Raw genomic sequence first — 26,926 nt, forward strand, 5'->3', positions numbered from 1 at the left:
AAGCACTTTGAGAGCAGGAGGCTGTGTTTAATTTTGTGCAAACGTGAAGCTGGGGCTGAAGGGGGCAGGGTTCTGGGGCTGGGTCACTTTGGTAACACTTCCCACATGACTTTATCAATGGGTGGGCCACAGAAACTTACCCTGTGTTTTTTTACACCCCACCCCCAAACCACCCAACCTGCTCAAGTGTTAGTTTTTCAAAGCCCAAGAAGTTTCAAAGGCCCGAACCCAACACAGGGGCCTTTCTTCATGCTTTGATTTTCTGCCCATTAAGTGTTTGTCAGTGAGTTCGTATTTCGCCTCCTCTGCAGCCTACATAAGCCAAGAGGTCCCTGGAGGTATAGGAAGTTAATTGATCCTTGATTAAAAGGAGGGGAAGTGCTTTGAGTTGGGGTCTAGAATCACCAGATGGTATGTACACACACACACACTTTTTGGTTTTGCTTTGCAAAAACTTGTAATTACCTTTCATTACAGATAAATCTAAAGTCCAGGATATTGACTTCAGAGTGTTGGTTAAATTAGATACTGAGCCCATGTTTGGTACATGGTAAATATTCAGTGAATAATCACCCATGCTATTTATTGCCTTGACGGTTCCATAGAAAGCCTCTTTTTCTTCAGAGGCCATGAAATTTGCTGAGCTGTAGCTAATTTATCAATACTCATAGGGGCTTCCTTCTCTGTTTTAAGTGACTCACTGACTTTAGAAAGCACTCAGAAGTCCTCGTGTCTCTGGTAAGTCACTTCAATCCCCTTGAATCTTAGGGTGGACTGAATGTGTTCATTTTTATGACTGTTCTCCCATTAGCCCTTGGGCCACTTGAAGGCTGGGGCTTCCGTCAGCACAGTGGCCCGGTCAGTGCTGAGGACATAGTAGGCATCCAGGTTTGTCAAATGGCAGACGTTCATGTGGGGTTCCTCGGCACGGTTTGGGCACATAATAGTCGTTGAGTAAGTATTAGCTACTATCGTTGCGTCTGTGCCAGCTTTCAGTTTCTTCCTTTCATTGTCTACTTGTGTGTCTCTTCCAGCTCTGTAGCCAAGTTTAAAATCGTATTCTTATAATGGCCATCAGTTTTAATGACTGCCTTACTGAAATCCCTAAACTACATGGAGTTTCTTGAGTGTACTTAGTCTCTGGATCCAAAACACCTCCTACTCACATGAGGATTCCCTCAAGCCTCTCATCCTCCATGAGCCATCTTTGGTGTTCCTGGTAGAGTAGTCTTGCCGGGCCCTCCCTGTACTCTATATGTCAGTCCTCACATTTAGAAATATTTTAATGCACTTGTTTTTGTAATTTTCTTAAAATACCATGAGCCTATTGAGGGTAGGTACTATGTATGATGTGTTCACCTCAAGATTCCCAGGCACCAGCACTGGGAATTTTTTTGAAATGAAGGGATTGGGGACCATAGTGGTTGGTAATAAAGATGGTGCCAGTGTTGGAAATGGAGATCCTGCTCTGGAAAAGAACAGCCTCTTCCCTGTGTCCTGGAGAGGCAAGGCATGATGCTCTGTCGTTTGAGGACTAGCTGCCCCGTTGAGAAAATGTTTCTGCTTTTCCCATCAACTGAAGGGAATCTGAGGTTACTCTCTTCTGGAGCAAAGTCAAGACTTGACTGGCATCCCCCCCAATCATACCACAAGTTTGTAGGGGAGACAGAAAAAGCCATTGGGTTTTCTAAATGCTATCTCCATGCTTTTCAAGAAACTAAACGGAACACATTCAGAGCCAACTTCTTGTCTGTTTGTGGTCATCATCCATATAATCAGAACCGGAAACTCCCCGAGCCTTAGGCAAAGGAGGAGGAGAAAGGATTTGGATTGTTCCCAGGTTAAGAGAGGGCAAAGGAACGGAATAAACAGATTTTCTTTACTAGCCTTCTCTGTGGGATTGCCCCCCACCACTTCATCCTTTTAACATCTACTGAGTGTCCATAGCGTGCGCCGGATGCCATGCTGATTTTACCCAGTGCTGTTGCTTGATTTCTTTTAACTAAAGCAACTTCCTGTGCTGATTTTATTCCATCACGTCTTCCCGTACTAGACGGTAAGCTCCCTGAGGGCAGGATTTATGCCGTCTTTGTATTGCTTGTACTTCCATGCACATAGTGAAGACTGAATAAATATTTGTTGAATAAATGAATGGGTCAGGATAGTGGCATATGACATCATCCTGGCAATCCCCAGACTAGATCTCGTTCTTCCCATTGCACAGATGAGAAGGGCGTTGGGGAGATGTGAACTAACGTGCTCAAGTAGCAGGGAGCAGAGTTGAGATCATTAACCCAGTTCTGTCTAACTCCACAGCTCTTTTATATGTGTTTTATTGTCCTTAGAAACATATGTTTTACAGGCCTATCATGTGAACGCTATTAAAAATAGAAGCTGGGGCCTAAGAGCGTAGCACAAATGTAAGGCACTCAGGGTCTTTTCCCTTCCTGAGTTTATTAGCAACGCTTTGGCTCCCAGGCACCACAGAGGCTATGGCCAGGCTCAGACGTGGAGCTCGACGTTTTATCACAATGTGTGAAACTTTAAAAGTGGACTATTAATATCATACTGCTGGCTTCTCAGCTACTTTTCATAGCCAACTTGGCCACATTTCAAAACGCTGAGTAGTAGAATGAAGATGGTTCAGGCCCATATGATATTTTTTCTCTCCCAGCCCCCCTACCCCCGAAGATTGGCTGCCTACTCTTGTCATTTCTATGCCACCATGCTTACCCAGTGCCCCCCCTTGCCCGCTTCACTCCTTCGCAGAGACAGAGTCTCAAGAGCTAATGGTTACTGCCTTCCAGGGCCCCTCTGTGTTTACTTTGAGAAGGTCAGGCACAATGCTGTGGTGTGTTTGCTGTTTCTTTCTTTTCAAAGCACCAGTATGAATTTGATAAAGTAAATTGTTGTTCTAGCAGGAAGCAGTTAGGGGTCACAAAATAAATAGCCGTAGAATTCAAATAAATCCAAAGAATAAAACCAAATAAATCCATGTGTGTATGCACAGTGATACCTAAATACACTTTTTAGAAAGTGAGCATTTTTATCGCTGGTGGTCTGGACCAAAGTAATTGAAAAATTGTGGAGTTCATGGTACATTTTTTTTTTAAGAGGCGGTCTGGGGCTGCGAGCAATGTGACGTGAATTTAATTCCTTTTTGAGAAACATGAAAATGGAATTTTATCTTTTAAACAACCGCTTATCTTGGGATTTTTCAGCTATTGAAATTCACAGTTGGATGAAACCAACTTGCAAAGTTAAATTAGGGGATTCGGGCATTTGGGGGTAGACTGAGAGACTCTGAATGAGCAAAATATTCTTAGTCTCTGTTCTCTTCGCTTGAAGATGAACGACGGGTGCTTACATGATGATTTAATGTGACCGCTTCAGGTTGTTGGAAGATTCAATGCAAAAATGGGTATAAAGTACCTTCCACATTGCTGGTGTTAGCTGTTCCGTCAGTGCTGGCTGTTAACAAGATATTTTTCTTGGTCTTCCCCAGTCCTAACATTTAGCGGCTCACCTTTGACTTTGTGAAGTGGCATGGCAGCTTGGTGTTGAACTTGGGTGGTAGGGGAAGAAGAGGTCTTCCAGTCTGAGAGAAGAGTATGAACCAAAACACAGTCTCTGTGTACTGTCTCCATGGAGGCCGTGTCCAGGAGGGCAGCAGACCATGAGTCAAGAGAGAGGAGGACCAGGTCACAGGGAACCCCAGAGGTCAGACTGCGGGACTTTATCTCGTCCTGTGCAATGGGGAGCCATTGAAGAGACTTAAGCAAGGCAGTGACATGCTCGTGGTCAGGAAGTGAACTGGTAGATACGTGTGAGAGAGAGTGAAGGGCAGGAGACCGATGTGGAGGCCGTTGCAATGATCAGACAAGAGATACTGTAGGCCTTCGCTTTTTGCTTCAGTGTTATGAGGAGCTTTTCCTGGCAGGTGATGGAATCCATTTGCCATGACCTTTAAGAGAACGGCATCTGAGCTAACACTGATAAACTGGCAGCAGCTGCGAGGGCGACCTGGTGCGGCAGGGCCCCACTCAGCTCGCATAGTCTTGTTAGTGATTCTTCAGTGGAAGAAAGAGGTTGAAAAGGGCACCACTGAACAGCTACTATGTACCAGGCGCCACGCTAGAAGTCCTATGGGCTTCAATCTTCCGTCCTCGTCCCCACAACTCATTTGTGAGGAAACTGAGGCGCAGGAGGACAGAATTAGAACCAAAGGCCACGTTGCTAGGGAGTGGTGGATCTGAGATTCAACTTCAGGTTCTGTGACTCCAAGGCCTTCCCTGCTCCAAGCAGCAGAGCCTTGGGATGAGCTTCTCCAAGGGGGAATGGTGACGGCTGTCGCACTTGGAGAACGAGACGTCATTAAACTTGAGGCTCTTTTGGTCATTATTACAAATTGGGTCTAACTTTAGCAGGGTGTTGTGTGCAGGGGCAAAGCTCCTGCCCCAGCTCTTCTGCCTCCCACAGCACACGCTCTTGGACAAGACAAGAGGGTCATTCTGTGCTCCTGTTGGGGGTGACCAGAAAGGAAGGGCATGCATGTCCTGAGTGCTCTCTGTGGTCCTGACGTCGCTACAAATGTAAGGAATTACTATCCCTGTCAATGCTGTTGGTCGGGGTGGTCTTTGCTGTCGGTCAGTGCTTCTCTGGCCTCCTTTTATTGATGTTTTCCCTTTCTCTCTCTTTCTCTCTTTTTTTTTCCTGGTCCCTGTGGTGGATCCGTCTTGAGCAGCTGGCCTGCCCTTCCTCATCATTGAGACAAGCACCATCAAGCCTTACCACCGAGGGTTTTACTGCAATGACGAGAGCATCAAGTATCCCCCGAAAACCGGTGAGACGATAAACGATGCTGTGCTCTGCGCCGTGGGGATTGTCATCGCCATCCTCGCGGTAAGCTTCCGGGCCACCGTCCTCAACCCTGCTCACCGCCCCTGGATCCCATTTCAGAATATCTGAGCCAGCACAGTTGGCAGATGAAGTAGAATTTGATTTGATTAATACTGTTTATTTCATGTGGTTAATGCTATTAGTAAAAGTATTTTCCAGGGCACCTGGGTGGCTCAGTCGGTTAAGCATCTGCCTTTGGCTCAGGTCATGATCCCGGGGTCCTGGGATCGAGTCCCAAATGGGGGGGGGGTGTGGTCCTTGCTCAGCAGGGAGCCTGCTTCTCCCTCTGCCTGCCCCTCCCCCAGCTCGTGCTCTTTCTCTCTGACAAATATATAAAATCTTTAAAAAAAAAAGTATTTTCAAATACTAAATATATATGTATATACGTATACACCAGAAGTATAATCTATATATGCACGTATATACTAAAAGTATCATGAAAGTACGCAAAGTCCCCCTTAAAATACTTGGCCTGCATGATCCTCACAACCATCTGGTGAAGTCTAGATACTGTTCTTATCTTTATTCTACAAGTTAAGAAACTGAGGTCTGCAGGAGTAAAAATAATTCGCTCAAGTTCACTTGGAACGGCAGAGTTATGATTTGAACCCAGGTGCCCCTTAGCTCAGAGTCTGAGCTCTGAGCCATGACGCTGAGCCCCAGAAGAGGGGGGAGGAGATGCCATCAGATGTCACAGGCATTTTCTGGGCTGTCTTCACACCATGGCTGTGCTGCTGGAACAGTGGTCATGCCACTGGTGTTCTCTGGCGTATCGTTCCCTTCTCACATCCAGGTGGCAAAGTGAAGATAAAATGGGACTTGAAATCGAGAGACCGAGGTTCTGGACCTGGCACTCCACTGACAGGCTGTACATTCTTAAAACCAGGAATGACCATCTTGCTTCATACTATTACGATGAAGAGTAAGAGAGGTCATGAATGTTGAAATACTTTGCAAACTCTCAATTGCTGAACAGGTTACTCACGTGCAAGTGTAAATATATAGATCTTCCCTTAAAGGATGAAGTCCTCATTGAGGATGCAGAAATGTACCACAGACTTTGGGACCAACTCCAGAATTATTTTGAGCAATGGTCACCTCGTGGCAATTGGGGTATGGCCACCCTGTTTTAGATGTGCCCATTTGGGGCAGGGGTGGGGAGAGTAATCCGGTGGTAATCTGATGGTGATCCGGTCTTGTAATTTGTGAGTCCTACATTTTCACAGCTGTCCATGCTCCACCTCCAGAATTTTCTGTTTGTTCTCTGCCCTTGAACCCCAGCCGTGTGGGCATAAGGGACAGGCGTCTGTCCACCAAGGTCATAAATTCTTCCTCTCAGATCCTTGAGTCATGTTTATATTAGCCAGAACCTGGAAGCTTATCTTTGACCTGTATTAGAAGCCAAGAAGGAAGGAAGCTAAAGTTAAGAATACTACATGCCAGTTAAGCGCTAATATCCCCATTATACAACTGGAAAACCAGAAGCTCAAAAGGGGTTAAATGATACGCTCAAAGTCTACAGCAAATAAAAATTGGGGCTCAAGCCTATCCCTAGCTTATTTGATAGCCCTCTTTCCATTTTACAGACTTGATTTCAAACTGAGAGTGGCTGTCCTATCCAAATTAACTGCTCAAGAGATAGGCAGTTGGCTACTCTTGCCTATTCTGGATCAAATGCAAGCTGCTGATGGTACTGAACCGCACTTCATGAAGTTTTTCTTTTGACTTCCCCACTCTGGGGGTTGGTTGTAAACTTTGAGACCCCTCTTTGTTTTTTAATAACATCGTAAACCAGGCACACAATCAACAGTTTGAAATTGGGAAGGGGGATGGGGACTAGTAGAATTCTTTCCGACCTTTAAAATAAAAACAGTCCATTTGGCAACTCTAGTAGTTTCTTAAAGGTGGACTGAGGATCTTTGTGTTCAGAAACTGAGAGATATAAAATCTAATTTTACTATTTGCTCCAAATTGACAGTGTGGGGGTGAGTTCTGTAGGAAGAATGGCTTTTCGTGGAAAAGAAGTTTGTCACGGAAGGCAAATAATTGTGCAATATCTTGTACTAAGGTTTGAACAGGTGTTTTTGACACTTGGAGGATCAGTTAATTGAGTGCTTCTAGGAAGCCGACTATAACCCAGGAGTGGTTAAGATAAGAATAGCATGGGGACGGGGTGTCACGTGCCCTTTGCTCTCTCTGCATGCAGTTAGCATGGGCTTGCCTGGTGGGACAGCTCCCAGGCCCGGTGCCGTGGACAGCGGCGCTCCTCAGAGGCACGTGAACCTGGCGAACCGCCGCTCTCTGCAGCCCTCATTTTCCTCATCTGTGTTTGCATTCACTCCTGGGGTCGGCTTTGAGACTCAAACGCAGGGTGCTAAAGAAGCTTCGCTAAGGGCTGCCCCTCTCTCCGATGCTTCCTTCTTCAAGCAAAACTCCTGCTCAGCAGCTCTTTCCCTGCTGTTGGCCAAGACCAGCCCCTTCTTCCTCTTGAAATGCTAGCATTTCTGAGAAAGATCTGCTTCGAGGAGTTTAGTTTGGCTTGCTTTTCTCCTCATGTCATGTTGGTGTTTTAATTAAAGTGCTCCTTGACCTCTCAGGTTTCCTTGAAACAGGAAGTCACGTGCCACGGCCTTGGATGTAGGATGGGCCTTTGTTAGGGGCTGTTATGTGCCGTAGAAACCTGTGAACCATGTTTAAGCATTTCAGCCTTGCAGAAGCCCCAACAGCTAGGTAATCTTAAAGGTCTCCCTCCGTTTAGCGTAGGGGTTGAACGTACTTGCGTATCTGAGCTCCTGCTGTGGAATGTGTAGCAAGCTACTTAACCCTGGTGAGCTTCAGTAGCCTCATCTATTAAAGGGAGATGATGTATGTAAAGTAACTCAGTGCCTGGCACCTATAGTATACGCAATAAATGTTAACTGTTTTCTTTGTAGATGAGTAAACAGTCAAAAAGTGGTGAAGTGACTTTGCCAAGATCTCATGTCTAATAAACATAGAATCAGGGAAGGAGCTCCAGCCTTGGGACCCATCCTGTCTCCCGCTCTTCCCTTGTAGTTAATTCACTAAAACACAGCTCTCTGGACTTGCCCTCCAGTGCTCTTTGCAGGAGGACTTTACCTCCGGGTCCAGCTACCCCTGCGCTTCAGCTGGACGCACGTGTGAGATGTGGGCTCATCATGAGGTCTGCTTACCAACTTAACCTGCCATTAGGTACTAGAGTCCTCATGGAAACAAGCTGAAGCAGAGACCTCAGAGGAAAAATGAGTAATTCACTTTAGTATACTCAATTCTGGAAAAGCTATATACGGCCTAAATTCAACAACAACAACACATTTCCCCCTTTCCCATTATGACTGGTCATAGAGCCTGGCTGGCTCCATCCAGGATCTGCTTCTGATCAGGGGGCGTGAATGACAGTTGGGGAGGGTGGAGGGGGACCCAGGGCTGGAAATCTAATCATCCTGCAACTTGCTGCCCGGGGCCTTCTCCTGCTGACCTCGAGTTTGTTTAAAACAACAAGAGAAGCCTTGACTGCTTTGGATGCCCTTGCTCCAGTTTGAGTGTGCCCACAACAAAGGAGTGGGGGGCCTGTGCAGTTTAGAGTGTGATGTGGGCATGCAGATCATCAGCAGTTATAGAGAAAGCAGACACCTTTTTATGGCAGGAGATATGGAAAAATCTAGTCGTTTTGACTTCTTTTTCAGACGTATCTCAGATTCTGGAATTATAGCATAATAGGAATTCTTTCCAAATCCACAAAGCGGTGGTTCTTGTCCCTGCCTTGTAAAGGTTTAATGACTCCAGCGGCCGTGAGATTAGGAGCAAAACCAGTGAAGTATCACCCCCTACCTAGCCTCCTCTCAGTTTGCCTTGCTCTACACTGTGAAGAGTATTACGGGCGAAGATTTTAATATGGAAAAAATGCTCAGGATTCATTTCAAATAAACACGGGCTCAGTGCGTGCCTTGGTCAGAACCTGAAAGTGGTTTGTATAGATTCTTAATATCTAGGAGTTGAAGCATGGATGAGTCATGGGTGCATCCCCTTCTCCCTCTGGCCATATAAATTCTACTTTTCCTCAAAGATCCTGTTGAATGTGACTTCTGTAATATTCCTCACTGGAGAAGAAGCTCAGACTTTGGCATCATCTGGTTTAGGTTCGCGTCCTAACTTTTGTGCTTATTCATTATCAGACCCCTTTGGAAAAGAACTATACCTTCCTTTTCTGTAAATTGGTAACAGTAGTTCACCAACTCCGTAGGGTTTTTCTGGAGGTCAAATCAAGTGACATTATGTGTGTCATCAGCGAGAATCATCCTTTTCATTTCCGTAGTGTCCTACAGTTAACCAAGTGCACATTATGTGCACATTCCCTGATTTGCACCTGGTGGTGGTCCTGGGAGGTGGATTGTTACAGCTAAGGCAACTGGGGATCAAGGATATTAAGTGATTTTCCCATAACTAATTAGTGGCAGGGCCAGACCAGGGGTCCTCTGATTCAAAGGCACCTTTTTCTTTCTTTTCTTTTTTTATCTTTTCCCTAAATAATGGCACCAACTGCTGCTTTGTAAAGCCTGCCTGCCTACCCTCCACAGCTACTTCTCAGGCACCCCCAAGGTAGCAGGTGCTGGGGACCCAGTGGTACACCTCTGCCCTAGTTGCATCTCAGACAGACAAATAGCACCTTCCATACTTCTGTCCTACTAATATGATCTGTGTCCGGGTCTTGTCTCCCCAGCTAGATAACAGGTTCCTAGAAGGCCAAGACCAGGCTTTCCCTCTTGCCCATGTAGGTACTAAATAAGCTCCAGGCAGACATCTTTCTCTCTCTCCAAGAAACATTTCCTTGATTGCCTCCTCCCCCACCTTCCAAAGGTCCCAGAGATTCCCTGGGCTGGCCTCTGACTTTGCAGTTACTGTGTGGAACTGTCCTGTGTGTTTACTTGTTTATTTTTCGGTTACCCTGTGAGCTGCAGCAGGTACAGGGACCGGCCTGGTCTGGTTTTGAACTGCTCGTGCAGGGCACAGACTGTGGTGCTCAGTATGTGTTTGTAGAAATCACAAGCCATATATTTTGGGCAGAAAATCAAAAGCATTAGGCCAGGAGCTGTCAGAGGACCTATGCAGAAGGGAAAAGTATCCCATCTGCTTCCCTAAAATCTTAAATACGGCCATGATGCACATGGGAACAGGCTCTGTAGGACACGCAGATTTCTCGCTGGAGAGACAAGAAGAGCTTAATACCTCCAAAACTTGTTTACTCAGGATCGGGCTTCAGTGTGCCCACATCTGGACTTCATTACTTCCTCCCCACCCCCCAGCCCCCTTTATCTGAGAGACCACTGCCAAGAAAACAAGGTTCCCCAAGATTGCCTTCTCATTAAAGGTTAGGGCAAGTTTTCAACTCTGAAAACAGTGAAGTTGGGCTGGCCCAGCGGTGCCTTGGTAGGAGACCCGGTCCCCCAGTTTACAATCCACTACATCTGTGCAGTTACCAGGACCACCCACGGAGAGTGGCCACATGAATCCTTCAACTGGTTCGTTCCCTGATCAGATGGCTACAGAGTTCTTCTGAGACCTTCTTATCCCTGAGGGACTGGTGGGATGGGGCATCTATTTGCCATTTAACAGACACAGGCATTGGGATTAGAATTTAGTTTGTACACACATACACACGCGCGCACACACACACACACACACACACACACCACACATCCAGCCCCTGGCAGAAGTGAGAGTTGCAGCAGTTCTTCCTTCGTTCTCTGTAGCTCTTAGGGGTTAATGACTACTTGGAAAATGTATCCAGTATGAAAGTGGTTTTTAATTTATCCATTTTAAGTGATAATGCTCTGAAGGCTGAGAAATCCCTTCTGTGAGTCAGTGGGTATATGTTAGGGAATGGGGTGGAGAATCTGATACCATTTACAAGCTATCCAATGGTGGGGGGACTAATGCCTTATCTTAAATGCTCTTCAACAGTTAGATGAGGTAGGTATTAATTACCCTCTTTTACAAATAGGGCAGGGGATGAGGTTTACGAGGGAGAGGCTGCTATGCATGGTTCCTCTCTGTTTAGTGAATGAGGGAGCAGGAATTAAAACCCAAGTCTCTCTGGCTTCAAAGCCCAGTGCTTGAACTGACATTTATGGAACGCCTACTCTGTGCTAGGTGCTATGCAGAGTGCTCTTTATTCCATGAGCCATAAAAACGCGTAGCTTCTGGGCTTGCTTGGAGAGCTCAATATATGGAGGAAGGCAACACATGTAGACCACTGGGCAGCTGACTGCATAAGATCCTAAGACCGACAGTGTGCAGTAGTGTTCTGTATGAAGTGGTTTTTGCAGGAGGCAGTAGCCTGCTGTAGGTGGATGCTTGGTGAGACCTCCCTTAGAACAAGCAGGCATTGTGGGAGACACCTCTGCCTGCAGCTGGTGTACGAGACGCAGATACTACCCCCAGGAGCCGATGGTCCAAAGGGGAAGCCGGGCAAGGAGAAGACCGACTGCACTGTTACTCTCGGGGAGACTGAGGAGCTGGTCAGAGAACATGAGGGGAGCCAGAGCACTCTCTGCTGGTGGTGGGCCCCAGAGCTGAGAGCTTCAAGGACAAAAGAGGCCAAAGGCAGTAGATGGTGTGAGGGCTGAGGAAAGTGCTGCTATGGGAATTCAGAGGAGGATCACTCATTTTCATCGCTGAAGACTCCATCATCATTGCCATTATCATCGTCCATGGAGCCCTAGTCCCACTTAATTATCACAGTGGCCCTGGAGCTCTTTGTACTGGCATCGTCCCCATTTTACACATAAGGGAACTGAGAGTTAGAGCACTCAGTCGTCCAAGACCCCTGAGTTAGAAGAGCCAGAACTCTAACCCCATCTGCGAGTTGACACTGGAGCTCTATTTTGAAGGGCAGGTGGGACTTTCATCAGAGAGCCTGGCCTTCCAGGCAGAAGGGATTGCTTCAGGGATGAGAAGCTCAGACAGTGGAGTGTTTTCAGGAAATGTAAAACAAACCTGTTTGGCCCGAGAAATAGAGCATCAGGGAGTAGATAGAGATAAGGTAGAAAAAGAGCACAGTGAGATTGTGAAATGCCTTGAATGTCAAGGAGTTTCTACACGAATTAATGAGCTAGAGACTGATGAAAGTGTTTGAAGCTAGCTTCGTCAGTTTTGCAGCCAAGGTGAGGATGAGGCCTGGACCATGGTAGAGACAATGCAAGGGGAAGAGAGAGGAAGAGATGGATGGGAGACAGCTTGCAGAAGTAGGATGACCAGAATTGGATGACAGTGGGATAAGGAGGTGAGGTCTGCAGGGTCATGTCTTTGCACCACCTGTATGGTGGTGACTTGAACAGAGATGAAGGGAAGAGCAGTGAGGTTTGGGATGGAAGTTGGAATGAGTGTGATCATATAGGTTGGCATGCTGATGTTATCGGTGATAGCTAGTTGGGAGATGTGGCAGAAGATTGGAAGAGGACTGATTGGAATAAGGGGTGAGCTGAAACGAGAGAGAGAGAGAGAGAGATGTCCTTTGGGTGGTCATCTTCCCAGAGGTAATAATTCAAACTGTTGAAGCAGCAGAGATCACAGCAGAAAGGCATGGCTTCAGCCCCAGGAGGACCCACATTTATCTGATAGAACCCTGAAGGGCGGAGCCACTGGAAGGAGAAAGGTGTTTGAGAAATAGGAAGAAAAGCACCGTGGTGCGATCCTCAGAAAGTTTAGGGAATTGGGGTCAAAACAGTAAGAGATGGGCAGCAGGCAGTGCTACAGAAAACCCATTCAGGACCCCCTTGCAAGGGCAGGCAGGGCTGTCATCTAGGAGACCCGTGGTTCTGAGTCCCCGACCTTTAGGAAAATGATGCTTCATGCTCCAGGCTGCCTTCTTCATAAAGCGTATGAGCTTTGGGCAACCACCACTGATTTCAGTCCTAACTAGCTTCTGTGGCCTCTCTCTGGCCTCTTTGCTGTCTATATTCTAGATATTGGAGTTTTCACTGACCCACAGGGCCCAGAAACTCCACTGGTGGCCTTGCACAGAGCTCTGTCCTCCTCGCCTTTCCCCGTGTGCCCCCGTCTGCAGGGCACTGATCCCCTGCCTAGAGGCTGAAGACAACCAAGTGGGAGAAGAAACGAAGATTAAATTTCTCATCAATTCTTTCTGGTCACTAAAGATACTGCATCTTGTTGTACTAGATGGAGCATCCAGCTTCAGAGAAAATACAGTTACACTCCTGGCTCCATCCTTAGAAGCAGGACCCAAATATATTTTTCCTTTCGCTTGGGACTGAGAAAAATGATTCTCCCTTCTTTGTTGTCCATCATCCAGGGTTTGTTGAGTGAATGAGTCTGTTCTGGATGGAAAGAAGTTCATTAATATGCATAACTGAGATGTAAAAGAACAGCTTGGTGCTCTGTGGCTAGCAGGGACTGAGGTATGCAAGTGCATGACGAGTATGTGACCTTACCAGGTGCTCTAGGAGCATCTGTCTCCCTGGAAACACAGATCCTGCTGCCTGCCAGGACTTGGCAGAGAGAGCCGGCTTCATGCCGTGGGACAAGGCACAAGGACTGGAGTGGGGTCCACACTGCAGTAACAGCCCTGTCATCACCGAATTTCTGATCAAGGCTGATTCACCGGCCTCTCTGGCCTTCCCCATACTCACTTATAAAGTGGTGACAATAATTTAGTAATTCCTAGGGTGTTGTGAGAAGCAGATAATGCAATGGATGTGAAAATGCTTTGTAAGTTGTAAAGTGCTACGCAAATATTATTATTCAAGCAGATCAGAAAATAGGGAAGTTTGTCTTTCGAGCTCAGCAATCTCTCGAAGAGGGATTGTTGGGACGCTGTGCAAAAGTCTTAACTTTTCTTGGGATCATTTATAGAGGGGAATGTGACAAATGACATAAACAGTACCGTAGGCCTTCTCTTGCTGCCTGGGGTTTAGACTTCTCTTCTGCTTTGTTCCCTAAGAAAGACATCCTGTAGATACAATGGTCAAAACCAATGTATCCATACACATATTTTCTGGTCCTACTCTAGAGAGGCGGTACTTCCAAACTGTTCAATTTGGAATGTTCTTTTCCAAGGAACTTTTGGAAGGATCTTAGAAAAGATAAATTCTACAAGTGTGTGTGTTCATTTTTTGTTTCCTCTTCTCTAAGGGAAAGAGAAAAAAATTAACTTTTGGAGGGGTCTTCTGCTGGGGGCCAGGCATTTGGCATATCCCCTCCTTGCATCCCTTGGCAATCCCACCAGGTGGATGGTATTCATTTTATTTTTATTGATGAGGAGACCTAAGCCCAGAGAGGTGAAGCCACTTGCCTAAGGTAAGAGATGGGATTCAGACTGAGGTTTTTCTATTTCCAAAATCAGTGCCTCTTTGACCACCCCGTGCTCTCTCCTTCCCAAAAAGTCAATGATCTCCAAATTTCCTCCCCAGAACACTTTGATATTTGTGAACATGTGGGCAGTGGAGCTCTTTGACACCAGAAAGGATAGGCAGAGAAGGGCTCTCTTGGAGATGGGGACAAACCGTTAACCGTTCTCAGGCAAGGAACGATCCCTTTCTGTCCCCTCGGAGCTTAATTGCAATGCTTTCCCACTTTATTAGTTTCCAGATTTCTGTGCCAAGTGCTTTAAAAGGCAGGTCGGGGAGAATTCTCCTCTGCTGCCTGGCAGCTTGCCATTCGCCCCAGAATCTGTTGCTCACTTGCTCGCTGTTTCAGAAAGGGATCAACATCGAAGGCATTCTTCTGGGTAGTGAAATTTACATATCACAACCTTGCTGACTGTAGCAGAAATGAGGGCTGGGGGGGGGGGGGGGGGGGGGGGGGCCCCGGGGGGGGCCTGAGCCTTTGTAGGGGGAGGGAAGAGCTGATTTTATTACCCAGGAATAAAAACATTGTGAGTAATGAATAAGGTCCGAAAGCAGTAAATCTGGAACTCCGGCGTTAGGTGTGTAACGTGTCAGAGAACAATTTAAACCTTTGCCTCTTCTGCAGAGGTGAGGTATTTGGGCCCCCTCTCGCAGCCTGAATCTCATTCAATGGTCTTTTAAGGGTTAGGATTACAAGAAGCCAAGTCCGGCTGGTTCATAATGATGATTTATGGCTGTGTTGTCGACTCCCCGACCCTTCTGTACAAGGGGATAGAGAAAATACATAATTTGTTGCTCATTAACTGCGAGATCTGTCAGGGCTGCCCTAGAAGCCATGTGGTCCTGGAGTCATGTGTCTGCTAAATGGCTTCAGCCTGGCCCTGTCCTTGAAAATACGCAATTGCTGTTCTGCAGTGGAAATCGTTTTTAATAACGATAGAAATACAGCTGATCCCCGATTTATGGTGGTTTGAGTTACGATTTTTTGACTTTACGATGGTGTGCAAGCAATATGCATTCAGTAGAAGCCATACTTAGATTTTCCATTTTGATTTTCTTTCCATGGGCTAAGGATCCATGGTACCGTGCTTTCTCGTGATGCTGGGCAACAGCAGTGAGCCTCACCTCCCAGTCAAGCCTTGCGATCGTGAGGGTAAACAGCCTTTCTGTACCCATGCAACCATTCTCTTTTTCACCTTCAGTGCAGTATCCAATAAATTACATGCGCTATTGTACACTTAATTATAAAACAGGCTTTATGGTGTTGATTGTGCCCAACTGTAGGCTAATGTCAGTGTTCTGAGCATGTTTAAGGCAGGCTAGGCGAAGCTGTGATGTTCAGGAGGTTAGGCGTATTCAGTGCATCTTTGACTCAGGATACTTTCCGCTTAGGATGCATTTATCAGGATGTAACCCCACCGTAAGTCGAGGAAGATCTGTAACAAAAAATTCTGTCGATATAGTCTGTTGTGTGTCTTTGAACTATCTGGGCTCTACTTCAGCTCTGTCACTTAGAAGCCTCAATTCCTTCAGCTAAGTGCCTGTCCCTCAGTGCCTTACCATCCAGCTGTACAATGGGTATGAGTTCTTCACAGAGTCACGGATCACATGAAACTGTAAAGTACAAAAGAAATGTACAAGGTTACTGCTGTTAACAGCTTTGCTATTAGGAATTTGAGATGCCATGAAATGCCTTCTTTACCTCTTTCTCCTCCCGTGAGAGCAGGAAGCATTTTAACTGGTGGTTTGCCGGGTGCAGGCCTGTGACACTGAACCAAAGTTTTAGAATGAAGGGATGTTAGAGCTGAAAGGTGTCCTTTTTTAAAAAAGATTTTATTTATTTATTCATAAGAGACAGAGAGAGAGAGGCAGGCTCCCCGCTGAGCGGGGAGCCCGATGCGGGACTCGATCCCAGGACCCTGGGATCATGACCTGAGCCGAAGGCAGACGCTTAACCATCTGAGCCACCCAGGCACCCGAAAGGTGTCCTTGAGTTGTAATCCAAACCTTCCTCCCTGAAGTGGCTGAAGCAGAGAGGTGACTCGCCTGAGATTAATCAGTAAATTCACATACGAGATGCTGGTTGGCAGTGAAATGCCATGTGTTCTTTTTCAGCATCAAATAGGAAGTCAGGCTCAAGCCAAGTCAGTTTAGAGTTTCTTAATTTGTGGCTGGGACACGTCAAGGGACTCAAGAACCATCCAAGGTCAGGGACGTGCGTGGGGCCTTGGTTCTGTCCCATAGCCGTGGCATCGTCTCTGAGGAAGTACCGTCCTCTGCTGTTCCTTATTACCTTCTTGGTGGGGAGGCCAGTGGTGGACTTGGCACAGGAGAGTTGAAAATGAATGTCATTGCAATTGTGAAGTGATAAATTACAGAGTCAAGCACCCTCATTTTGCAAATGGAGACACTGGCTTATCTCAGATTCACTCAGTGAGTAGGGACTTGAACTCTGGCCACTGCCTTCTATTGAGTGGCCATCTCCCTGCCTCCAAAGTCATGTGAGCATGATTTATAAATAAAGAAGAAAGAGCATAATGGTGGTAGTGAACATCTGGAACCTGTTAGCCTGCAAGGTTACACAGGGTAAAAGTATAAACAGGTTCAAAGGGGAATTAGGCCAGCAATGGTAGGAAAGAATGCTGGGTGGGGAGCTGGAACACCTGGGTCCAATCTTTCCTTGCGAGTTAATTTGGACCTCAGTTTCTTCCATGTATAATGGACCCTTTCATTTCTGACGTGCTATGCTTCTCAGGTTTTAATCTCTGCAACATGTTATCAAAGGACTTTTGGTAGTATTTAGAGGATATTTCCAGTTTTGTAATAAAACAACTATGAAGACTACGGTCCTGCTTTCATTCATTCATTCATTCATTCATTCATTCAACCAGTAATGCCTGAGCACATCTGTGAGATCAGGTGCTCTCCCAGAGAATGGCTAAGCCAGGACTGCGCTGGACTGGCCTTTGACCATCTCTCTGTAACGTAGGATCACACTCACTGCAATCTGGGAGCCAGAGTGTGGCACTTAGAAATAATCAGGCATTTATAAGCACAGAATTGCTGCACAAACGTTAGCAGTGCTGGTGGCTGTTCTCACTCCCACACCTGCTGGCCCCCTGGGCCCAGCTGGCATCTCCCTTCCACCTGGCCATCCCCCCGCTGCACTTGGGAGCCCTTGAGAACTTGGACCAGACCCCATGCCTCGACCCCTTCCCCAGCTGTAAAACAGTAACGGGAGACTTTGAAAGGGAGTGCCCGGATATGTCCGTCTATTACTTCCCTTGCGGTTGGGAACATGATCTGTGCTCCCTGAAAGAGCAAGTGTGGCTCATCACCCTGCCCTGTGAGAAACTGTAAAAGGAGCTCTGTGGTGCATGATGAGTTGACTGCTGTTGTCCCTGGACTGTGGTTGCCATCAGGAAGTGGCCGGGGCTGTGCGATGGAGTTAAGACAAGAGCAGCAGGCTGTGTGGTTGGGCGTGACCAGAGTCCTCTGCTGTGTAGGCATCACAGGCAGTGGCCTTACGGAGAACAAGCTGGACCCCCGGTCTTACCGTAAAACCGGGCAGTTTGGGTTGGGCTGCTTCCCTGTCTGAGCTTCAGCCACACCGGTCTCATGGCTGTTGTCAGGATTTCATGAAATAAAGCCTATGGGAGCGATCCCCAGTATGCAGTGGGTAATCAGTAACTGGTGACTTTTCTTTTCCCAGGCTTGAGAAGCCTCCCCTAAGTGTTAGGAGTAAACATGTTGGGATGGAGGAAGGGTATGAAAGCCAAGACTCACTGGCTGTCCTCTAGGATTGAGGAGGTGGGAGACAATGGCTGCAGGCTTGGAAATTTGCAAACACCGAAGGGCATGGTGTTACAAGTTCCTTGGTTTGTAGGCCAGTGTTCTCATCACAGCATTCTTCTCAGAAGGAAAACGAAAGAATCACTGTCTGTGACCCAGGTCATTTCTCATCCATGTTACTAGATTTAAACCAACGACTTGGCAAGGGCGTGTGCAGCCTCCTTTCATGGAGAGGGAAACTGAAGCTTGGAGAGGTTGTCATGGCTAAGCGACACCAGGCTGGTGGCAGAGCCGGGACTCAAACCCAAGACATGGTCTTGGGCATTCACCTTCCTACAGAAACCCCTACCATGGCTCAGTGTTGACACAAGGCTGGCAATCCCTGACTCTGAAGCCCAGTATCCTGAGATTGGCTCAGATCCTCTGACTTTCTGGCCACCAAGCCTTAACCATGTCCTTGATTGTTCATCTAATCTTTTTTTCTATATCTGGGTCTTTATTTGTCTCTTTCCTTGTTAAAAATAATACATATAACTGTTATATATAACATACATATATATATATATATATATGTATATATATATATATATGTATATATATATATATATATATAGTTTAAAGATTTTATTTATTTATTTGACAGAGAGAGAGAGTATAAGCAGGGAGAGTGGGAGAGGGAGAAGCAGGCTCCTGAGCAGGGAGCCTGACGCAGGACTCAATCCCAGGACCCTGAGATCATGACCCGAGCCACAACCAACTGAGCCACCCAGGAGCCCCAACACACACACACACACACACATATATATATATATATAATATTATATATGTTTATGTATAAATATTTTTGATTGTATATTTTTGTTGTTACAAAGGTACCATATGGCCATGTGGGACTTTTTCAAAAAGGGAAAAATGACTGTGTTAGCACTCCTATATTTCGTTCCATGCATATTTCTGTCCATATATTTCTGAAATAGAAAATTGAGATTTTCCTTTTTTTTTTTTAAGATTTTATTTATTTATTTGAGAGACAGAGTGAGCGTGTACACGAGGAGGGGGAGGGGCAGAGGGAAAGGGAGAAGCAGGCTCCCCGCTGAGCAGGGAGCCAATTTGGGGCTCAGTCCTGCGACTCCAGAATCATGACCTGAGCCGAAGAAGGCAGATGCTTACCCGACTGAGCCACCCAGGCATGCTGCAAATTGAGATTTTCTAGATTATAGCCTGCCATTATATGCTGAACATTCTCTTATGTCACTGAATAGCCTTTACCACCTCCACTTTGATGACAGGCCTCGATTCTGCCTAATTCCCCTGTTGGTTTCCTTTCAGATCATCACTGGGGAGTTCTACCGCATCTACTACCTGAAGGAGAAGTCCCGGTCGACGATTCAGAACCCCTATGTGGCCGCCCTCTATAAGCAGGTGGGCTGCTTCCTCTTCGGCTGTGCCATCAGCCAGTCCTTCACAGACATTGCCAAAGTCTCCATAGGGCGCCTGCGTCCTCACTTCCTGAATGTCTGCAACCCCGATTTCAGCCAGATCAACTGCTCCGAGGGCTACATCGAAAACTACAAATGCAGAGGTGACGACAGCAAAGTCCAGGAGGCCAGGTGAGTCACCGCCTACCATGGTCACAGTGTGCATGCTCCGGATACAGGCAGTTCAGGGAACACTGCATGAGGTGCCAAGCTCAGCGCTGGGCTTTGGTTTCAAGGGGTGAATAAGGCATAGTCCCCATTCTTAAGGAACTCAGGGTCAAATGATTTAGATACATAGATAAATAAGTAGTTATGGTAGAACACTGGTAAGTCCACCCGTCTATCCATCCATCCATCCGTCCATTCATCCATTCTTTTGCTTACTCACGCATCCATGGGTGCCTGCTAGGTTCTAGACTGTGTCCAAAGCACGACAAAGGATGCAAAACCACACAGGATGGTGCTCCTCTCAAGGTCACAGTCTAGGGAGGGAAGACAGACAGGCAAACATGTGTCAGGCGTGTGAATATGGCCCTTTCATGGCCCTCTCTTGCTCTTGCAGGAAGTCCTTCTTCTCTGGCCACGCCTCCTTCTCCATGTATACTATGCTGTATCTGGTGGTAAGTACCTTCCTTCTGATTCCAGTGGAGTGCAGCATCCAGCCCCAGCTTAAATCTCTTCTGTGCAGAGAGCCCTTGGGATGGTTAGGGATAGACTTCATTGTGAAATCCTTGAAAGAGAAGTTAGCTAGAGAAATGAGGTTCTGTTTTGAGCTCTGCCACAGCATCAGTGAGAAGTTGTTTTATTTTCTAGGTGTTTCCCATCTTTCAGATAAAATTAATATTTATTGTGGCTGTTTGATAAGGATTGTGCACCCATTTTGAAGTTAAAAGGTGACGAAGACACTCATATCACGCTTTATGGTAACAAGCCCTGTTTTCTGAACATCCCTTTAACTCAGTTGACCCTTCCAGGCACCCTAGGTTATAAGGAATATTGTCTCTTTTGTGGGAGAGGATTGCTGAGTAAGGCTCGGAGAGTTCACGTGAACTGTCAGAATTTACACAGACACTAGCACTATTGCTCACATCCAAGCCCTGTCATCAGATTCCTTGTGGGCCATGCCAGCCCTCCTCCATCCCCTAATGAGGGAAAGGCTTTAAAAATTATCATTATCTGGGCGCCTGGGTGGCTCAGTTGGTTAAGCGACTGCCTTCGGCTCAGGTCATGATCCTGGAGTCCCGGGATCGAGTCCCGCATCGGGCTCCCTGCTCGGCGGGGAGTCTGCTTCTCCCTCTGACCCTCCTCCCTCTCATGCTGTCTGTCTCTCATTCTCTCTCTCTCAAATAAATAAATAAAATCTTAAAAAAAAAAAATTATCATTATCTGATGACTTAGAGTGATTTCAAGTGTGACAGAATAATTCTGCCTCCGTGAGCACACGTGATCTCATAATAACATGGTGAGGCTGCTGGGATCCAGAGACCAAGGCCCCGGGAGCCTAAGCAGTGTGATGGGGGTGGGGGTGGGGTTCCTCAGCTAGTGGTGGGGCCATAATCTGAACCCCTGTGTCACCCCTCCCATGGCCACGTCTGCTCTGACTTCCCAGAGGCGCTGGGACAGTGCAGATCCACCTCTCCAGCTGCAGCACAGAGGGCGGCTGGTCTGTTTCTCTTTGTGAGTTACATACGGTCCCCTGCCTTTCCTCTCCCCTTGAATGAGGTCCCTGTGCCAAGGCACTTCCTGCTTTCGGCCCCTTTGATGAAGAGCAAGAAGGCGCTGAGAGGTCAGACGTAGCTCAGGGGATCATAAGCTGTTTGCAGAGAGAATGTTTTGATTTTGACTTACTTAAAAAACATAATTAGGATTTGGAAAACCCAGCAGAAGGGTTTTGTTTTGTTTTGTTTTCCCTTGCAATGTTTTCCAAGCCCGGAGGCCTCCGGGCTTCCCATTACCTGGGATCCAGAACCCAAAGGTGGGCCCCGACAAGCCTCAAGCGGGGATTTTATTTATTCACGAACCGCGTGCCCCTCCCTTCTTCATTTGTTGTTGTTTTGCTTTTGCTTTGCTTTTAGAAAGCTAATTTAATGAAGATACTTAGTTTCCTATTTCATTTTTTTATACTTTACCCGGGTCTGGAAGCAATTTTACAAATGTAATTTCAGTGTTTTGCAAAGGTGCTTGGAGGAGTGGGTCTGTGTTCATTTTTCTCCCATTCCTTCATTTTCTTCCAAGAGAAAAATACTGGGTAATTTTGAAACCAACTCTGCACTGTATATGCTCTACAGCCGCCGAAAAGATAAAGGTGCTGACCTGTTTCTGGTGCCTTCTGTGTACCAGGCACTGGGGCAAGCTCACACCACAGCATTCGGTTCTCTCAGTAACTCGATGAGATGCATCTTGATTACCTCGTTTTCAGCTGGAAACCAGCCAACCAACCCGAATCTTAAGAATTTTGGTAATAAAGGTTCCATCTCCTATAAAAAGGAGAAAATGGATTTGAAGGCTCGTCTTGATGACACCAGGATCACTGTCTGTTCTTTTTGTGGTACTGCTCTTCAAAACACAAAAACAACCCCACCAGGATAAACTTAAAGAATATAAGTTCCCAGGGTGCCTGGGTGGCTCAGTTGGTCAAGCTAGAGTCCTGGGATTGAGCCCCTGCATCGGGCTCCCTGCTCAGCGGGGAGCCTGCTTCTCCCTCTGCTTGTTGCTCCCCCTGCTCATGCTCACTCTCCCTCTCCCTCTGTGTGTCAAATAAATAAAATCTTAAAAAAAAAAAAAAAAAAAAAAAACAGAATATAAGTTCCCAACTCTAATTTCCATTTCCCCTAATGGCAACCCGCCTTTCTTCAGATCTGCTTTAATGGAGGACCTGCCCCCTTGCCCCCACCCCCATGACCACTTCCTACCAGCGGTGATTACAGCCAGAGACCTCCTCTGCAGGGGTGAGGAATGAGGGGTATATTCGGACCGAACGTCTGTTCGCATCTTTGAGGGAGGAAAAAATTATAGTGCCTGTATGTTTCTGGAAAGAAGGAAGGGAAGGAGGCAGGGGAAGAGGGTGGGAGGAAGAGAAGAGCCTCCTTAGTCCTCCATGGCCCTAGCATCTTACTGCACACGCACACACAGCCGTGCACACACCATACACTAGAGAAGCCTTGCAAATGCATGCATTTCATCATGCACAACTCAAGGATACCCATTATACAACATATAAACATAGGGCTCCATTTTTAGCTCTCAGGTTATCTTGCCCTGAAACAACCCCTGAGGCTAAATTCCAAGGAGGACAGTGCTCTTCGGCAGGCTTGCTTCTACTGATGCTACGCAGAGATCTCAACCCTCTGAGTGTCCAATGTGCAAAGCTTTTTTAGAGCACCATTGCTGCTTGTCAGGGTCCGTGGGAAATGCTGCACTCAGAGCAGCCCCCGGCCCATCCCCCAGTGCTTCTCTGTGGAGCTTCAGGAAGTGGAGGTGGGCAGAGGAGACCCTGGCCTCCCCCAGTGCCGCTTCCCTGGGGGCCTTGAGGAAAATCACCTTTGAACCAGTTGGGTGTAGCATTGATGGCATTTGTCCCCAGGGTCTGGCAGACCTGGATGATTCCGCCACCTCATGACTAGCTCTGGAACCTGGGGTTGCTTACTTAGCTTTCCCGCCTCAGTGTACTCCTCTGTAAAGTGGAGACAGTCATGTCTCTTTTGCAGGATCGTTGCTACTTTTCATCTCTAGACCCCACTTTCTTCATCTGTCAAATGAAAGAGTGGAGTTAGATGGTACCTACTTATGTCTCAATCTCTGCGGTTCTATTTGAGAGAAGTTTGAACTACCCCAAGCGGTACAAGAAAAGATGGGCAGCCGTCAGCGACAAACTTATGCCCTCAATATGTTGGCGTTCCAGGGTGGGGGGGCAGGAAGCACCAGCCCCCTCTACTCCAGGCCTGTCGGCAACATCTGCCATCTGAGGCCTCCCGTGTCTCTGAAGGACACTCCACGTTAGGTTTTGATTTGTAAAATGGTTAGCTTGGAAAAACCATGCCCCAAACACCGAATTCTCTCCGGGCATAGAAGCTTACAGATGAGGCTAAGGCATGTTAGCGATTAATACAGATTCTAATAAGAAAAATCCACAGCAGATAAAGCATGCATGATGCTTTTCTAACCCTGAGTCCTGGCCTAAGCCCCAGAGAACCACATCTGGACCGGCCTTGGCCCTCCACGGTCAGGGATGGAGGATGACTGGCTTTCTGGGTAAAATGCCAACACCCGAGCAGGCCCCGATCTGTGGGCCTACCTGGTGTCTGTTGTGCCAGGCGCTCTGCTACCTCGCAGGGCTACTAATGTGAATCAGACCTGGGCCTGGCCCTCAAGGAGCTCAACGTGGGTTCAAAACTCGGAATATCAGCACGTATTTAATGGGAGCCTGTGATAGCCCAAGCAGCACGCCAGGGGTGGGGATGTAGACATTGGGAAGTCATGGGCACAGGCCTTGGGGTGCTCAGTCTAGGGGAGCAAGTAGACGATGACAGCAGTTTGGTACACTGTGCCGGGGGCGGGGGGCGCAGGTGTAGGTCCTTATGGAAACTTAAGAGTCGTGACACCTAAGCCAGCCTGGAGTGGAGGGTGGCGGAAGCTGGGGAAGGCTGCCAGTAGGGTGAAGATGGGCGGATCGGAAGAACTGCCTGTGTGCAGGTGAAAAGGAGGGCGGTGATTTGCAAGCTGCAGGTTTTCAGTTTAGTCCAGCTGTGGTGGCCGGTAGGAAGCAAGGGATGGAGGGTGCAGTGAGAGCTGAGAGGACTTTCAGGACCAGCTGCCCCAGCCCCTCCTCCTGCAGCTCAGATCAGGCAACAGCCACCAGGCCTTTCCTTTGCCACCATGCCTCCCTACCCGAACGAGCACCTTGCCCCCTTGCCTTCTTCAGGGTGCTTTGTCAGAGAAGCCTTCCCCGGCCCCTCCTGCGATACTCCCTAACTCCCTTTGCAGCCTTATTCCTGCCCCCCACCCAGTTTCTCACCGTCTGATGTCTACATTCATTTCTCTACCAGATAAATTGTAAGCTTCACGAGGGGGATGCTTTTGTCTCTTGATTCACCACTGTATCCCACCGCCCCAAACAGGGTCTGACACTTAGTTAAGTATGCAGTGAATATTTGATGAGTGAATGAATGAATGAATGACTCAATCGCAGGCCTTCTACATCCCCAAGCCGTGCTCCTTCCCATTCTAGTCAGAATTGCGTTCATCCCCTCATCCCTGAATTGATCGATGGGAAAGGACCTGGGTGGTGTAGGGAAGGCCTTTGCCGCCTCTTTGTCGTCCTGTTGACGTATTGACTCTTTACTGGGGTGCCCGTGGGAACCGTTTATGTGTCAAAGGGTTTGTCGGATACTAAGGAAACAGGGATGTGGCTGTCCTCTGACAGCCATGTTCCCTGGCCTGTGGTTGTTAGTCATTGAGGTTTTGTTCAGCATGTTTAGAATCCTGGAGCGGTGGGGTTGGTATGCCCACGAGACTCGCCCACAGATCCTGGGAGTGTCTGGTGAAACCCCCTGGGACAAGATTGGTCTCTATGGGGAATAAACCACCATATCAGATGTAGATGTTTTCCCTTGTCTTTCCCCTCGCCTATATCCATCCATCATCCGTCCACCCATCTGTCTGTCCATCCGGCAGTTTCTGAGCCAGCCCTTGTGTGAGCACCTGGGGACACCAAACAACCTCCTATTTGTCGTGGAAAGCCTGAAAAGTACATAGTCTCAGAACAGGTGGATGAGGTCTCCGACTCAGGTGGACTAAGGCACAGGGCCCCGGGGGGAGGGCTGCTAACTCCACTCTGAGGGGTACTGACTGCACAGTTCACAGGTTCTCCTTAGCTTATAATCAGGGCAGAGATTCTAACGCTCTCACTCTTAGAAAAGCTACACACTTGCATTTTAGACGTGGGCCTTATAAAAGTATGTGGCAGATGAATTCCAGGAGCACGTGCATCCAGACATTCCCTATAGGCTGTCCTTTAGTCCACGACAGCCCCGTAGTCCCCTCACATTGCTTTTCTCCTCAGACAGAATACCAGTAAGACCAAAACTTCGTGTGCAGAGCACTAATTCCCTCTAAAGGAAGCCAGGTTCTGTGATTAGAGCTCGGACTTAGAAAAAGACACATCTTACTCAGTGTAAAACATGGCTCTCTCTCACCTTGAGCAAGTGACATGGCCTTTTGGCCTTGACCTTTTCATCTCTAAAATGGGCACAGTGGTGTCTACCCAACAGGATGGTTGTGGTAATTGCAGGTAAGGTCATGTAAAGCGCCTAGAACAGTGTCTGGAACAGTGCTCAGCAAACTGGTTTGTTGAGGGGGAGTTTCTTTTTCTCCCCCTGATCATGACAGAAAACAAGAGCCGATTCCCTCCTGAAGGAGGAGAAAAGTGCTAAAAATTCTTTTGTCCTGAAAGCAGTTGAATAACTTACTAGAGAGAAATCACAGTTCTGCCCCACATAGACGAATCACCAGGCACATGAACCAGAGCCAAGCGCGAGCCATGGTGGAGATGAGAAAAGGGAGAAAGTTTCTCCCTGTGGGTGTCAGTGATCTGGACAGACTTCCAGGGAGAGAGCAGGCAGGGACATAAGGAAGGACAAAAGCCTCCTTTTCACTCTGAGCAGAGCAGTCCCAGGAGCAATGGAAATGCAGTAAGAGGACAGTAGGGACCTGTTTCGCCAGTATGCAAATCATGTAATGAAACACAAATGACTTAGCAAGAACCCGGTGTGACTCACCCCACATCTGACTCTGCCGGTTCAGACCAGAGGAGCCGGCCTGAGTTCAGCCAGACCTCTCCAAAGAGGTTTTGTTGGAATTCCACAGGACCCCAGTTTTGAAGCTAGGACCCGGAAGGAGGAGAGAACTCCATTTATGGAGTGCATTCGGTGTGCTGGGGACTTTCACATAACATCCTTTTGGGGATCGGGGCTCGCGGGGGGACACGCAACTTTCATTCCTGTCTATAGTCAGCCGTTTTATTTTAGCAATTGGAAGAAACATCTTAGTATAAGAACGAGATTTCATTTTTAATTTTGATATTCTTTTTTTTCAGGGAGGGAGTTAACTTTATAAGTGTGTCTTTCACAATTTTGAGCAGAATAGATGCTCGCGACAGGTGTTTATTTTTTATTATTATTATTTTTTTAAGATTTTATTTATTTATTTGACAGGGAGACACAGTGAAAGAGGGAACACAAGCAGAGGGAGTGGGAGAGGGAGAAGCAGCCTTCCTGCGGAGCAGGGAGCTCGATGTGGGGCTCGATCCCAGGACCCTGAGATCATGACCTGAGCCAAAGGCAGACGCCCAATGACTGAGCCACTCAGGCGCCCCTG

The 26,926-nt window shown here is 47.3% G+C and overlaps 1 protein-coding gene across 1 annotated transcript in view; it reads left to right on the forward strand.

Moving 5' to 3' along the window:
* The window catches only part of PLPP3 (phospholipid phosphatase 3), an 83,393-nt gene that overhangs the window by 36,815 nt on the left and 19,652 nt on the right, over window positions 1–26,926 (forward strand). The window contains exons 2-4 of the mRNA XM_035018464.1: window positions 4,745–4,902; window positions 19,404–19,684; window positions 20,115–20,172. Coding sequence (XP_034874355.1) covers window positions 4,745–4,902; window positions 19,404–19,684; window positions 20,115–20,172 — 497 coding nt within the window. The remainder of the gene's footprint in view (window positions 1–4,744; window positions 4,903–19,403; window positions 19,685–20,114; window positions 20,173–26,926) is intronic.

This window comes from Mirounga leonina, unplaced genomic scaffold (assembly GCF_011800145.1).
Source record: "Mirounga leonina isolate KUSES-001 unplaced genomic scaffold, KU_Mleo_1.0 Mir_173, whole genome shotgun sequence".
Classification (NCBI taxonomy): domain Eukaryota; kingdom Metazoa; phylum Chordata; class Mammalia; order Carnivora; family Phocidae; genus Mirounga; species Mirounga leonina.